We start from the raw sequence: 13,372 nt of genomic DNA, 5'->3' as shown, positions 1-13,372 counted from the left end.
CTCAGCCCATACATCCAAACGTCTAAACGTCTGAACCATGCGCTCCTACTGTAGGCAAATGACCGAGAACAAGAAACTAAAGTAGCATCAAATACTTTCCATCCTCCGTGAAGATAGTGGCGCAGCTACACTAGCATCTATAATATGAATAATAAAAGGCGCTGTACCATTACTACTTTGACAATGGCTACTCCAAAATATCTTTGATCTCCTTGTCCAGGCAAAGCATCTTCCCAGGCCCATGGCCGATCGAGAACCCGATGAGCTCAGGACTGGACATTACTACCACCTGAGGGGTCACTCCACATCCCCAAAAGACCGGTACTTCGCCTTCCCTTAACACCGGTGCCTCTCCGAATTCGGGATTGAGAAGATCCGCAATGCCTAACTGGGCCACTGCGTCCGGGCCCTGAAATAATTAGCGGTGCCAGGGGAAGGGACACTCACCCATGCAACGGGCTCGCCGTGTGTATGGATGTATGGACGGGTCACTGCTCTGACTGCATCTACCTTTTCGGGCTTGTATGGCCTCATCGAAACGACCATAGTGCCGGAGAAGACTGCGATATCAACTTCTGTCAGCACAGGTAGGTAAATTTGGAGTTAAAAACCGAAGAACGACAGCGCACTTACTGCCTGAGGGGCAGAGAGGGATGTTGGTCCTGTACATGGGCACATTACGCTCGAGTTCCTGGTGTCGCGGAGTGAGACCAGCGTCGACCAACGCTTGTTCGAAAGTGAACGAGCAGCCAACTATGCGTGATACTCTGGTCAATGGACCTTTCTATCGGCTCTTCTTCATAATCTATCATTGACACCACTCACTCAAAAACGCTACGCTGTCCTCGGCCCACCACTCTTTGCAATCCCGCACGTCTTTAGCGTACAGCTTCCCGTCTTTGTAACTGCGCGGGTGAGTCAAATGATCAGATTTTGTTTCTCAATCCAAACGACTCGACGTCGCTCGTGCGCAGAGCCTGCCCACGCCCAGATCCGGCGCGGAAGAGGAGCAATTACTAGCCCCCTGATGCTCACTCATACTCACATGTTGTACCCCGGCGCATCGGTTCGCACGTCCACATCCTCTGCCACGTCCCTCGAGAGCCCCGTATTTCCGGGTGCCAGGCTTTCCGCAATAAGCGGACAGCTGACGGGGTTCCGCTTGCACAAACCTCTAAAGTCATCGGCGAAGCGAGAGGGGATGACAAGGAGGTTCGTCTGAATCTGACTAGGACAGTGGCCGGACGTAGGACCGCGGAAGCTGCCGGAACGGCAGGCTAGACGGACTTCTTTCCCAGTAGAGAATCGGTGAGGCGCTGGCTCGTCAACCTTCACTGGCATGGTGACGGTGCTTGCGGCAAAGAGAAAGTGAAATCGAAGACGAGGAAAAGGCCATATTGTCTCCTCCTGCTTATGCAGCGATATTTATCATATTCAGCCAGATGCGTGTGAACTACGCGCAAATAATCAGCAATTGTTTTGACCGGAATTCAAACGGAGCAACTCCCCCAGAATTCGCAATGGCCGCTTGTGGATCCAGCCACTTCGGCACCGTGGCGCTCGATGGTCGACTGATGCCTCTCCTATGTTCTCCACTCAAAGCTGTCAGTTTCTAATAAATCGGTCTTTCAATGATTTCGTGGATCGCTACAATCCCTATCGCCTGAATTATCGGAGGTGTATTGATGGACCTTGTTTTGAACGCCGCTCATTTCCGCAGTTAGATAGTTCCGCCTTTATAACGTGTTCCAATCCTGAAATGCTATGTCACTTTGATCAAAAGTTCTGTGCCGATTCATTGCTGGGGTTTAAACTCTGTCAGACTACATGTTTTCGTAAAGAGCAGTTTAAGTCCATTAGAGCGCCCAGCGCTCCAGAAATCCGATACAGCGGAGTCATGCCTTACCGTCCGCTATATTGGCATACAGTAGCCTTACGGCCGATTGCCGTCAGATTATAACCGTCGTTGTTCACGTGGCGTCGTCCCAAGAACGATACGATTTGCAGACCACTATCAGTGGTTTTGGTGTCAGCTTAAGTAGTGCCGCGGAAGGGCTTTGAAATTCTGAGGTATGCAGAAGTCGTCGAGGTGGTTGTAGCGGTACCACTGTCCTCGTAGAGGCCGGAAAGTACCTTAAGCTACAATAGTTTCGTTGTTCTCGGTTGTTTGTACTTAGTCGAACTAGAAGCTCTGAGTGTAGACGATGTGGCCTTGTAGACTGAAGGATTCGAGAAGACTAGGCTGCTTGGGGCAATGCATTTATCTACTCTAAGACTACGCCTTTTATGTCTTCGTCAGCTCTACGAGCTGACTCAGCTTTCCCACACTTCCCTGTCTCCTCCACTCGTACATCTCTCTCTCTTCCCTAACGCCTCCTCGCACGGTCCTCCTTCTCTTCCTCTCGTCTTCTACTTCTTCTTCTCCCTACCCTCGTTCCTTACAGTGGTCGAGGTGATCTCAGCTGGAGATGCCGTGCGCAAAGGCCTGTTTGGCGTCGGAAGGTCACGCCAAGGCCTTGAGAATGCTCGATTACATTATCGTAGGCAATGCTGACCTTTTGGGGACCTGCTGATTCACCTTCGGGAAGACCTCACCAGCTGCACGAAGGCCTCCCAAAACCGTGTTGTAGACCTGGCCAACGGCTCTGAAGCCAATCCTTACCCCTTACTCCAGGAGACGGCAGGGCATAACCTGACCTTCACATTCATATGAATGTACCATAAACCCCACTCCGGGCTCAGGTATAGTTCTAGTGTGTAAGTAGTCCTAACAGCCGGAGAAGAGGACCAAGGGCATGATTCCGGATCCGGATTTGGGCCTTGGAAGTGGGTAGGAGAGAAATGACGAGTATGATTCCCGATTCGATTAGGATTCGGGTTTGGTTGGAACTAATTTGGCAATCTTTACATGTATTCTCTTTCATCCTCGTTCCTTACAAAGAGACAGTAAGCACTAATGCCTGCATATTCGTTCTTCGCTTTCTACTTTTTAATCTAATCTATTTGACAAGGATCTTTATCACTTATCACTAGCCACTTCCCAATCTATTGTCCAGCAGTCCCCACCAACATGGCAGTCGTGGTCGGCCCTTCCTTCCTCACCTTATCTACCCACCCCTGCACCACCCTACTCTTCTCCCATGGCATTCTCTCACTGTCAATCTTTCCATCCCTAATACACCTCGCAACCTCATCTGCTTCGTATGGCATCCCATTGTTCCCGTCGCGGAGAGGGTGACGGTGAGTGGTGGAAGAGATGGTGGTTCCTTGGGGTCAGGGAAGCGAGAGGGACGAGGTTGGATGTAGAATGTGTCGGGTTGGTAAGGGGAGTCTACATAGGAAGAAAGAGGGAAAGGGAAGGATAAGTTAGCGCGAGGGAAGGGGAGAGAAATGAGGGTGGGGGAGAGTGAACGTACAGGCAACAACCAAATCCCCTTCCTCACACTGCAAAACCGCAGTCGAATCCTTCTGTACCGCATTATCCAGATCGGTCATCAACACTTGACGAAGCCCTTTCTACTCCACCAACGCCTCGAGTTGATGCCCAGTTCAGAACGAGGATAAACTGTTTAATGAGTGAAGAGTATCTCGGGGTCCTTCTTATCGGTGTTGAGAGGGTGGCGGTGGAGGAGGAGCATGGCCCATAGAGAGGGGTAGGCGGACACGTCGAGGAGCGAGCCACCGCCGAGAGCTGGGTTGGCCATACGGCCAGAGTCGGCTGAAATGGTGTCAAGTCAGCAAGGATTATGGGCTGTTGGACAGGGACAAGGGAACGCACCGTCCAAGTTCCAATCCATGGAGAAACCGGCAGAAAAACTGCACCTGGACATGTGGAATCCATCAGTTCTGCTCTCACCGTCTTTGGAAGTTGAGTAAAAGGCGTAATGTGGGCGTCAAGCACTGCCTTTAGCGCGGCATTGTTGATATCAGTATAACCTTCAGGTGGTTCCGAGGCTTGAGATGCTTCATAGATGGACCCACTTCCTGCTGGTGACGGGCGTCGTTCATTATGGGCACATGATGGAGAGGAATGGTTAGCAAAGAAGAATGAACAGATAGATCTGCATGAGAAACATATGATAAGGTTGGAGAGAGTGGATGAGATCCCACAGACGATTCTCCAGGGGAGGGAGGTGCTTCAGGAGTCGAATGACACTCAAGTTGTACCTCAAACTGCTCACCTATAGATTCAGGTGACGTTGGCAGTCTTTTTTCCATGTTTCGGTTGTGGTCGACCTTTCATAGATGCTTTGCTTCGCGATGAAGATGCCATGGCGGCCAGAGAAAGAGTATTTGAATCGAAGGAAGCGGTGTGGTGGAGAGTAGAGTCCTTGAAATTGAACAGCATTAGCTGCGCTCGATAAAAAGATGATTAATAAAGAATGGACTCAGAAAAACGAGCTGGCACCAGCCCCAACTGAACACTAACCAAGTGGAAAGCCTCCCCGGCAAGTAGTAAAGCGCAGCGTTACGACAGGTATGAGACAAGACAGCGCTCCACGTTTGGTGGAGTCGGTGATGTTGGACGTTGGAAATAGATCGAAATGTCAAATGCTGGGAAATATATGCAGACATGGGGCCTAGAACAATCACCATCAGATACGTGAATAACACAGCGAAGTTTGATAAAGACTTACGATGCCTACGCTATTCAGTCCCCAATGGTGAGATCCATTAAGCTTGAAAGTGAGTCACTAGCGACGTCGTAATAGATAAGGAGGGACGGAAACTGACTACAAACTGTGTAAGGTTAATAGTAGCTATAATTGATTACTTGCAGATTGGGAACGAAGTTAGTCTTCACACGATGACAAGAAAGGGGTAGGAAATTAACCGTGAGTGCCATGTCAAGCAGCTTAATTTCAGACAACCGACCCCGTAATTAACGCACCAGTTAACCGTCCTTCACACCCAGATTTACTTCCGCTCATCTGGTCCGCTCATCTGGTCCAGTTAAGATTATTAAGCAATCAGCCCAGTTATTAAAAACACGGACATGTATCGAATTCCTTGACATCATGCGTTCGCCAAGCCTGTTACTTCATCTTTGTTCCTCTAGATATATGGGTATCACAGACACGTTTATATCTCATTCCACAAGTCGTGCCCAGCGTATATCTTGGTATGAAAATGCTCCTGAGATGCATACCCATCTAATGGTACCTGTGCCCAAGCATAAATGTATCTCCCTCCTTCCCCCCCAAAGGCTTTTCTGACCCCTAAGCGTTTGACTCGTTCATTTTATCGGTTGAATCGGAGTACCATAAAGTTCTCCTTCCAGTAAAACTGATTACTCCTACCTCACTGATTACACCTACCTCATAATTACCCCTAGTTAGAATCAGCGAAAATCAGCAAATGCCGTTATATGTCATACATCTTCCATCCTTTGTCTTCAGGCCACTCGCGCTCGTCTTTCCATTGACGTCACACTTCCCAGATACCGTCATTTTTTTGCGCGTTCGGCGACCGCTGAAAACATCGGAAAGTAAAATGATTAAGCTTGTAAAATGATTCAGCACCCGATTCTACCGCCTGGCACCCAATATGTCTACTTGAGGACGACTCAATCCCCCACCCCCCACTTCCACGAAGTTTCCAAACGCCGGCATGCCGGGTTACGGCACGTACCATTGTCTAGACCCCCTCTCCGCCATGCGCCGAATTCTCACAGTGAAAAACTATGAAGGAAACTATCCAGGTTCGAGTCGCGCCGCCTGCAAGCCGGGTATGTATATGATTTTACAGAGCTTAATAGGGCTTATAGTGTCATAAGCTAATGCTCTCCCGGCTGTTAGATCGGATCAAAAATATTCATGCGCTATTTATATACATCAGCGGCGATTACCCTCCGTCCTGCCCGTCTGTCACATACAAAAAATTTCCACCACAGCGCTTATCGGGCACCATGCTTTTGATTCTCTCCCCCAGCTGTTAGGGTGATGCACGGGTACGTCAGCCGTTATTTAGCGTTCGTGAGTAGTTTGCAATTCGTTCTCGATTCTACATCGCAAAAAAGGACAATGACGTCGCCGGCTCGCACTGTATCAAAGGTGACATGAATAGCTAAAGCGAAAAGAATGGAAAAAAGCCTTACCATCTTGCCCCCTTTGCTTCCCCATTATTTCCGCCGCCCGGTTCCTCTTCATCTTCGTCCCGTCGCTGCAACCCCTCGTTTTCCCATTTTTTCCCGACTTCGAGACCCCACTGTCTGGCTCCGTGTCTTCTCAATCTAAAGTCGTCCCTGCCGCATGGTCAGTACGTCGAACAACGAGAAGGCGAGAAAACCCACATCTCGCCGCCATCGCTACGAACGCTTTCTTCTACGAGATGATTATCGGGGACGGCTTCCCCGATGGATCTCGCGTTTCACAGGCTACCGTCAGCCCGGCGATGAGCCGCCTTATGATCCTCTACCGTTCCCGCCTTTTAACTGGTTGGTCAAGATTCCTTTGAGGGTCGAGGTATGGATATTCGCTTGGATAGGCTGCTTTGGAGGGATCCTCCTCATTGAAGCCATCATGTGCACCAACACAGCTTTTCGCAATGTGTACTCCTCCCCTATCATCATCACTTCCTTCGGCGCATCGGCCGTCCTTCTTTTCGGTGCAATCGAGTCACCGCTTGCTCAACCTCGCAATTTCATTGGCGGACACTTCGTTTCGGCTCTGGTTGGGACGGCTATCACCAGGCTCTGGGTCCTCAACCCACGTTACCAAGATTATCTGGATAATACAGGCTTTCATGGCAACACTTTTGTGAATGGGGGACTGTGCATGGCAACCGCGGCCTTGGCGATGCTGATCTCAGGAATGGTCCATCCACCGTCAGTGCAGCACCTATCAGATTTCCAAAATGCGCAGGCGCTTATGACCTAAGCCTCAGGTCCGGGGCCACTGCACTCAATGCTGCAGTCCAAACCTCGGTCGTTTCCTTGTCTTGGCGGTACCTACCTGTCGTTCTCGCCTCCGCCCTCATCATGCAAGGATGGGCCCTCATCATCAACAATCTGGGCCGCCGGCGGTATCCGATCTATTGGTGGTCACCAAAGCAGGTATTCGTCCGACCCGAGGTCTTAGAACACGAGAACGACGAAGAAACAGCGCTACGAACGCTTCAAGAAGGCCCTCTTCGTAGTGCGGAGGATGCGGGAAGGACCAGGGAGACGTTGTTGGAGGCTAGAATGCAAGGAGAGGGAGCAGGCGGCGCGGATTTTATGCAGGATCCATCCGGACAAAATAATATTCCCATGGGGGCCGTCGAGAGTCCGGAAATTGGTGTTCCAGAGCCGCGATTAAAACCGATGACTGAAGGCGACCGACGTCGAGCAGAAGGCTTTGATTAATGCGCTTTCCTGTAGCGCCTTTGTGGAATCGCTCACCATTAGGAGTGCTCACAGCGCGATTTTTTCCAGAAATCGTCTACTTTTTCGCTTAATTAACTATCATTTTTCATCAATTTATTTATTTAATAATCTTAATTACAAAAAATTCGATAGAAAAAAATCGACCTCCCGATCGATTTTTCTATCGATTTTTGTCTGATGTCATACATGGAACTTCTTGTGTCTTTCTGGAGATTTAAGCCTCCGCTACTGGGCGGTATAACTTGTGGACGGAAACTTATCTAACTCCGAGGCCCAGAAACTGGTTTGAAATTCTAACTTCACCTGGGACTCCACTTGGGTCACTCACAGCTAAATCGTCGATTTTTCTAAAAATCGGTTAAAAAGAAACTGCGCTGTAAGTACCCCTGTTAGCCGACTAGAGATCGACATGATCGCCACTGTCGAATGAGTTCGTCTGGATATACGATACGATACTCAGATAACTGTGAATTCATGAATCTATATCCTATTGCCTCCATACATGAACGTTCATACCCTTCACACCGCCCAAGCCGTACTGCTTCCCAGCTGCATGGACTTATGCGCTAACGTTGTGCACTTCCATGTCGCACTGTGCCACTCCTTTCATGGTCAAAGTTGAACGCAATAAGCAATCTTATGGATTCTGACCGTCGCTCTTTCGACTAAGGCCCTTCTTCTAATGCCAAAGCACCTATGAAGTTGCGATCCTCCCCTCATTCCACTGATTTCCCCACCATTGACATTTTCTACCAGGTAGCCGCCCGCCTGAAATCCACTCCTGCATACCGAACAGGATGGCCACGCTCTTTGAGAAGTCGCTCAATTTGGAGCAAGCGATTATATTTGGCCAACCTCTCGCCTCGGCAAGGCGCCCCAGACTTGATATGTCCAGTTTGCAGACCTACTACGATATCTACATCAATGAGCAGGGAGATGTCCTTAGCGCTTGCGACCTCTTGTTAAAAGTCACTCACCACCAATGAAATCGTCAATGGTCTCACCACTACGATGAGATACAAAAACAGACCAACCATAGCTATAAGCGGTCTGGGCACTACAGTTTTATCAATGATGTGAGCCAAGAACACTCTTTTGACGCATCTTCACTCACGCTTCAATCGCTTCGCTAATAGTACCGCATTGGTTGATCTGGCGAAGGAAGACATTTCAATGATTGTCCTACGGCTGGCATGAATACTCACCTTTAGAAGAAGGCCATCACACGCTGATGCTTTCTTGGCCATTTTTACCCTGCTGACTTGAGTGCACAGAAGGTCGTCTCCTACCACCTCAATCCTTCCATTAATCTTTTCCATAAACTTTGTCCAGCTATCCCAATCATCTTCGGCAAACGGGTCTTCCAGAAGTATCAATGGATATTTCGAGATAAGATCATTGTACAGACTTGCCATCTGGTCTGGAGATAGGCATCGATGGGTTTCAAGTTGATCGGTAGACTTGAAGTCCAGGTCGTACACACCGTCTTTAAAGAACTCTGAGGAGGCGGGGTCAATGGCAAAATGAACATTGTTCGAGTGGCCAGCTTTGGCGCTTGCCTCCACCAAGAGGTCCAGAGCTTGATCAATCGAATCAACCGGCGGAGCAAAGCCTCCCTCGTCACCGATACCAGTTCCTTCGGGGCCATTCAGCACAATTCGGCAATAATGCATTACACATGATCTCACCTGCGAGGCCAAATTTCTCAGTGATTACCGATTTCAACGAATGGTAACATTCCGTCACAATACGCATCGCCTCCTCAAACGAAGTAGCCCCCGTTGGAAGTACCATGAACTCTTTTGGCAAGTTAATTCAGATAACTCGAGCAGAACTCCGGACTCACCTTGAGGAGCAAGCTGATTTCCTGCATGTACACCACCATTGAGCTGATTGGTGCAAGGAACAGGCAGTACGTAAGGTTTAGCTTTGTCACGTTGAGGGAAGGTTAAGTCCGCCAAATGTTCAAATAGTTCCAAGCCCTTAGGGGGGAATCATTAATTAAAAGGCTCTGACCGCAGTGACAACAGTGATAATATTTGCTCACCTTTTCAGCAGCGCCTGCTCGTGCAGCAGCCATGGAAATGCCTAGAATTGCATTGGCGCCGTATTTGCTCTTGTTGTCGGTACCGTCAAGCTGTATCAGCAACTGGTCGATTTTAGCCTGCTCGGAAGCCTTGATGCCGGATTGAATTAAAGCCGGCCCCAAGACCTCGTTTACGGCTTTGACGGCTTTCGAGACGCCTTTACGTATACTCAAGTTAGCATTGCTCGTCAGATTACCAGCGGAAATACGCACCTTTGCCGCCATAAGCATCTCCTTTATCACGGAGCTCAACTGCTTCGTGACTTCCGGTCGAAGCGCCTGAGGGAACTCCGGCTACGAATCGACCTAGGAAATGACAGGGAACATCAGCGACTGTCCATGAATTCAGTGGGTGGTAACGTACCTTGAAGAGTTTCAACTACTACCTCAACTGTTGGGTTGCCTCGAGAATCGAAGATCTGAGAAGCTCTGACAGATTGAAAAGACATTTTCGCAAGGTGATAAAGGAAGAAACGGGAGAAGGAAGGGTGGTTTCCGTTTATTTATAGTAATGCACATGCTTCATGGTCAGAGCTGCTGCCATGCAGGAAATGGAGATAGATACTTGCGTAGGCACACCTCAAATGGATCGTACATCTGACGTCATGACAGTGCAACTCTTGTCACCCTGCCAGCTGGCACATCGGAAGTTTGCGTATAGTGGAGGTTCCTGATCGGGTACGGGGCCAGCCCAGGACGATGACTGCTGCTGGAGCTAAAGTTGATCAGCCATGGGTCACGTTTCTTTCAGTCCGTGAAATGGAATGTGACGTTCAAGGTCGTCGACATACAGCTCAAAACTGAATGAAGAAAAACAAGATACTTATTGCAACACTCAATCATCAACAACGCTTCCACGATCTCAGTTATTGGTCCGACTGCTAGAAATTTCGCCATACTCTAATCTTTATCCTATTCTCAAATTTCGTTTTGAAGATGACCCCCGCATACGAACGAGAAGAAACAATGAACTCACCCTATTCGTCGTCCCACTATCTCGGTGTGAGCGAGGGTGGAAGTAGCGGGGATTCACAAATAAACAACGTCAGGTCTGATGCCGCTCAGACAAGAAATCCACTTCCTCGACAAGAGACCAATGCGACCTTGCCTCCTTACGCTAGCTCGACCGCAATCCCTGCCTACATCTCCAACAGCTGCCAAGAAGCATGTTCAGTGGGCCGCGCAAAAGGCTATTTGCTCTTGCTTTCGGCTTTTTCTAAAGTACTCGATCAAGTCCGCAGGACGAGCTCGTGTATTAGCTTGGAACATTCCGTGAGCGAGGTTTCACCCGTACAAGCTGTAAACGGCTCTACATCATGGTCGTCAGATTGCGAAGGACCGTTGTCTGAAGAATGCAGGGTGGCTTTGTTTGTGGAAATGGCAGTCCGAAGGTTTGGCTACTGGCAGGAGCGGCTGCTAGCACTGAAAAGTACAGCATTACCCCCTCTGGATGTCCTACTAGTGTGGGCGACTTATTTGGGTTCCCCCATTTGGTAAGTAGTCTTATCTTATGTTTCTTTCCTTATGATTTTGACCCTGCCCCTCTTCAGGTATCATGATGACAGCGTTCAGGGGGGTACCACCCATCCTCAATCTGCATTCCCTGATTTTCCACTTGAATCAGTTGTAAGTGAACTCAGTCTATACGCAGGTGCTCACACATCAATTTGGATAACAGATTGCATGCATCGATCCTGACACCCTAGATTATCAACCGGTGGATCCTGGAGAGTGGAAAGCGGCTACTGGAACACCCTTCGATCCGATTGTTCACTTTGAATCATCAACCAGTGCGGCCGTAAATTGTCCCGGGTGCCGAACAAAATTTTCGTGGCGTGAGTAGGGCTGCAAAGTCGCGATAAACACCGCAACTAACAGGTTCAACCAACAGCTTGGATCTTAGAGGGAGGGAAGGGATATGCACAATGCCTTTTTGTCGCCGAGTGTCCCACAACAAACTGTCGACTACGAATTGACAAAGAGGCTATGGGAGTTGGACGTCTTGCACGTCGGATCGCAGACATGTATGATAGGTCTAATTGCCAACTTGCGTGAGTTCTCTGCCAGATATTGAACCCAACTCACCATTGACGGGCCAGCACTCGGATACTCACCGGTGGGCTGTTAAATCATCCGCTAGATATACCTTTTAAGTCCATACAAACGTCAGAAGACAAGTCTAAAAGTTTATGTAAACACTGGCGGTGGCGTCGATCGTACGCATTTGCATTCTTAGTGGAACAGCTACCTCGCGTAGACAAGAGAGAAATCAGTAGATTGTCAAGCGCCTTTGTGGGAGCTGAGGAAGCGAGCATTGATCTTGCACCCGCGGTGAGATCTGGCATTCCTCGAAATAACAGTAGAAAGGACAGTAGCTGATAAAACTCGCCGGTGCCAGACCTTTCGCCATATCGGTTTCATCGATACGCTCAAGCACCTTGGATGGTTGAATCCTTCAACATGGGTTGATAGGTCAGAGGCTTTGTACACGGCAAGGTTGCGTTACGCCAAGTGAGTCAAGTCAACCTGGAATCTGCAACGCATTATCATGAAATAACATTGATCCTCCAGATTTATGAACCTCGCTCGATCCCCAAATCTCATACCAGTCCCGACACTAGGCATCGAGATCATCTGGCAAACCCACATGCTAGCCTCCACTACCTACCGGTCAGTGAACGCATTATATGCGCGTTGCTGGAGAGGCTGATCATATTACATAGTCGGGAAACGCAAATGCTTGTCGGCCGCGTTGTCGATCGTGATGAAGCCGTAGAAGAGTCCGTCTTGGCGGAAGCTTTCACAGAAACCGCTGAAAAATGGAAGGTGAGGGTTTTGTCTGATGGCCATAGCTAAATCTACCCAGGCCTCTTTTCACGTCCCTTATACCACATCCGGCATGCTCTTACCTCTGCCGCTATCAGGCCTTGCCGCGAAAGTAGCGTTGAAGCTGCATTGGCGACCTCGTCCTCGGCGACTATCCCTTGATAGGAAGGTCGATTATGACAATCCCATCGTCTATGCAGTTGTCGATTCTACACTCTCTCTGCCTTGTGAAAGGAATTCAATTGCGTTAATTGACGACGATAAGGCGCGTACGAAGAGGGCACTCAGACGGGAGGAATACGAATTGTACAGAGTCGCAGCGCTTCAATGGGCTGATAAGGGCAAGGTCGACCCGGCATTGGCGGAAGGTCTAAGAAATCTCACGCCAGCATTTATGACGACCACGCTCGAGGATGCAAAGTGCGGGCCTGGAGGATTTCCTTGTTCGCCATCATATTTGACAATTTCGGGCAATCATATTAGCGGCAAACTTATTTCGTCCACCTCAAATGGCATGGGTATTGTAGGGTGAGTATGGTTTCTGTTCTTTCCCTACATGCAGGATCGCGAAGCTAATAGTGATAAACTGCAGCGCGGGGTTGTGGAGAGGGAACGATGCTGAGCTGGCCAAAATGCAACCATCAACGTCATTGTAGGGGTACCCAAACAGGCTGGAAGACTGATCATCCACATCCGCCTAACACGGACGCTTCGTTCATATCAGCTTGAAGAATAGTAGCATGGTCCCGGCTCATGAGTACATATTGGTTGCACGTCTGCGGATTTTACTTTTAGATTTTCTTAAGGGTCGGTTGCAGAGGTTGTGGAAAAGAAACTACAGGAGTGTTTGCACGGTTTTCTTCAAAGCCTGGGTTTCAGGTATCCCAAGGGGTTCTGCAGCTTTTCTCCAGCATTGGAATTGCATGCAAGTTTACGAACATATGCCATTCAATAGAACTTTGCCTCAACTCAGCCAAAATCGATTACATAATCATTTGGTTCTATGCAGATCGAAGTTTACGACGTCATGGGACATGATGTGAAGATAACGCAGTAGTAGAAATAACTTAATTATGTTGGTGGAGACTCAACGT

The 13,372-nt window shown here is 48.9% G+C and overlaps 4 protein-coding genes and 2 pseudogenes across 5 annotated transcripts; 2 read left to right on the top strand and 4 right to left on the bottom strand.

Moving 5' to 3' along the window:
- Window positions 1-67: 67 nt before the first annotated feature.
- CNE05290 (conserved hypothetical protein) lies at window positions 68-1,640 on the bottom strand. Its single transcript, XM_571051.1, has 5 exons — window positions 1,046-1,640; window positions 826-905; window positions 634-753; window positions 448-560; window positions 68-409 (listed from the first exon to the last, which is right to left on the bottom strand). Exons 1-5 carry the CDS (start codon window positions 1,339-1,341, stop codon window positions 188-190), a joined length of 831 nt encoding a protein of 276 aa, XP_571051.1. The 5' UTR covers window positions 1,342-1,640; the 3' UTR covers window positions 68-187.
- Window positions 1,641-2,973: 1,333 nt separating this feature from the next.
- Window positions 2,974-4,804, bottom strand: CNE05280 (annotated as a pseudogene).
- A 330-nt stretch (window positions 4,805-5,134) lies between these two features.
- On the bottom strand, window positions 5,135-7,383 carry CNE05270 (annotated as a pseudogene).
- Window positions 5,529-7,442, top strand: CNE05260 (hypothetical protein). Its single transcript, XM_024657310.1, has 3 exons — window positions 5,529-5,728; window positions 5,799-6,826; window positions 6,886-7,442. The coding sequence occupies exons 2-3, from the start codon at window positions 6,252-6,254 to the stop codon at window positions 7,343-7,345; spliced, it is 1,035 nt and encodes a 344-aa protein (XP_024512935.1). The 5' UTR covers window positions 5,529-5,728; window positions 5,799-6,251; the 3' UTR covers window positions 7,346-7,442.
- Window positions 7,443-7,821: 379 nt separating this feature from the next.
- Window positions 7,822-10,941, bottom strand: CNE05250 (enolase 1, putative; the record flags this gene model as incomplete). Of its 2 annotated transcripts, XM_571048.2 has the most annotated exons (9): window positions 8,116-8,282; window positions 8,344-8,423; window positions 8,481-8,518; window positions 8,572-9,002; window positions 9,055-9,165; window positions 9,213-9,348; window positions 9,414-9,610; window positions 9,666-9,758; window positions 9,817-9,901. In XM_571048.2, 9 exons carry the CDS (start codon window positions 9,899-9,901, stop codon window positions 8,116-8,118), a joined length of 1,338 nt encoding a protein of 445 aa, XP_571048.1. The 2 variants fall into 2 exon arrangements, with proteins under 2 accessions (XP_571048.1, XP_024514394.1); XM_024658547.1 differs by lacking the exons at window positions 9,666-9,758; window positions 9,817-9,901 and having other exon boundaries at window positions 9,414-9,446.
- On the top strand, window positions 10,254-13,191 carry CNE05240 (expressed protein). The gene is made up of 10 exons (XM_571172.1): window positions 10,254-10,945; window positions 11,003-11,078; window positions 11,131-11,287; window positions 11,344-11,503; window positions 11,552-11,783; window positions 11,851-11,963; window positions 12,024-12,122; window positions 12,176-12,278; window positions 12,319-12,806; window positions 12,871-13,191. Exons 1-10 carry the CDS (start codon window positions 10,389-10,391, stop codon window positions 12,932-12,934), a joined length of 2,049 nt encoding a protein of 682 aa, XP_571172.1. The 5' UTR covers window positions 10,254-10,388; the 3' UTR covers window positions 12,935-13,191.
- The last annotated feature ends 181 nt before the right edge of the window (window positions 13,192-13,372 follow it).

This window comes from Cryptococcus neoformans (genome assembly GCF_000091045.1).
Source record: "Cryptococcus neoformans var. neoformans JEC21 chromosome 5 sequence".
In the NCBI taxonomy this organism is placed as follows: Eukaryota; Fungi; Basidiomycota; class Tremellomycetes; order Tremellales; family Cryptococcaceae; genus Cryptococcus; species Cryptococcus deneoformans.
This window is presented reverse-complemented; position numbering and strand designations above follow the sequence as displayed.

Excerpts from the sequence above, each read along its gene's own strand:
- CNE05290 (XM_571051.1), bottom strand. The coding sequence starts at position 1,341 with ATGCCAGTGAAGGTTGACGAGCCAGCGCCTCACCGATTCTCTACTGGG. Across the intron at positions 906-1,045 it reads GATGCGCCGGGGTACAACAT|TTACAAAGACGGGAAGCTGT; the intron begins GTGAGTATGAGT and ends TCACCCGCGCAG. Across the intron at positions 410-447 it reads ACGGCGAGCCCGTTGCATGG|GGCCCGGACGCAGTGGCCCA; the intron begins GTGAGTGTCCCT and ends TAATTATTTCAG.
- CNE05260 (XM_024657310.1), top strand. The coding sequence starts at position 6,252 with ATGGTCAGTACGTCGAACAACGAGAAGGCGAGAAAACCCACATCTCGC. Across the intron at positions 6,827-6,885 it reads TCAGGAATGGTCCATCCACC|GTCCGGGGCCACTGCACTCA; the intron begins GTCAGTGCAGCA and ends CCTAAGCCTCAG.
- CNE05240 (XM_571172.1), top strand. The coding sequence starts at position 10,389 with ATGACCCCCGCATACGAACGAGAAGAAACAATGAACTCACCCTATTCG. Across the intron at positions 12,123-12,175 it reads CTAGCCTCCACTACCTACCG|TCGGGAAACGCAAATGCTTG; the intron begins GTCAGTGAACGC and ends CATATTACATAG. Across the intron at positions 12,279-12,318 it reads AAACCGCTGAAAAATGGAAG|GCCTCTTTTCACGTCCCTTA; the intron begins GTGAGGGTTTTG and ends AAATCTACCCAG.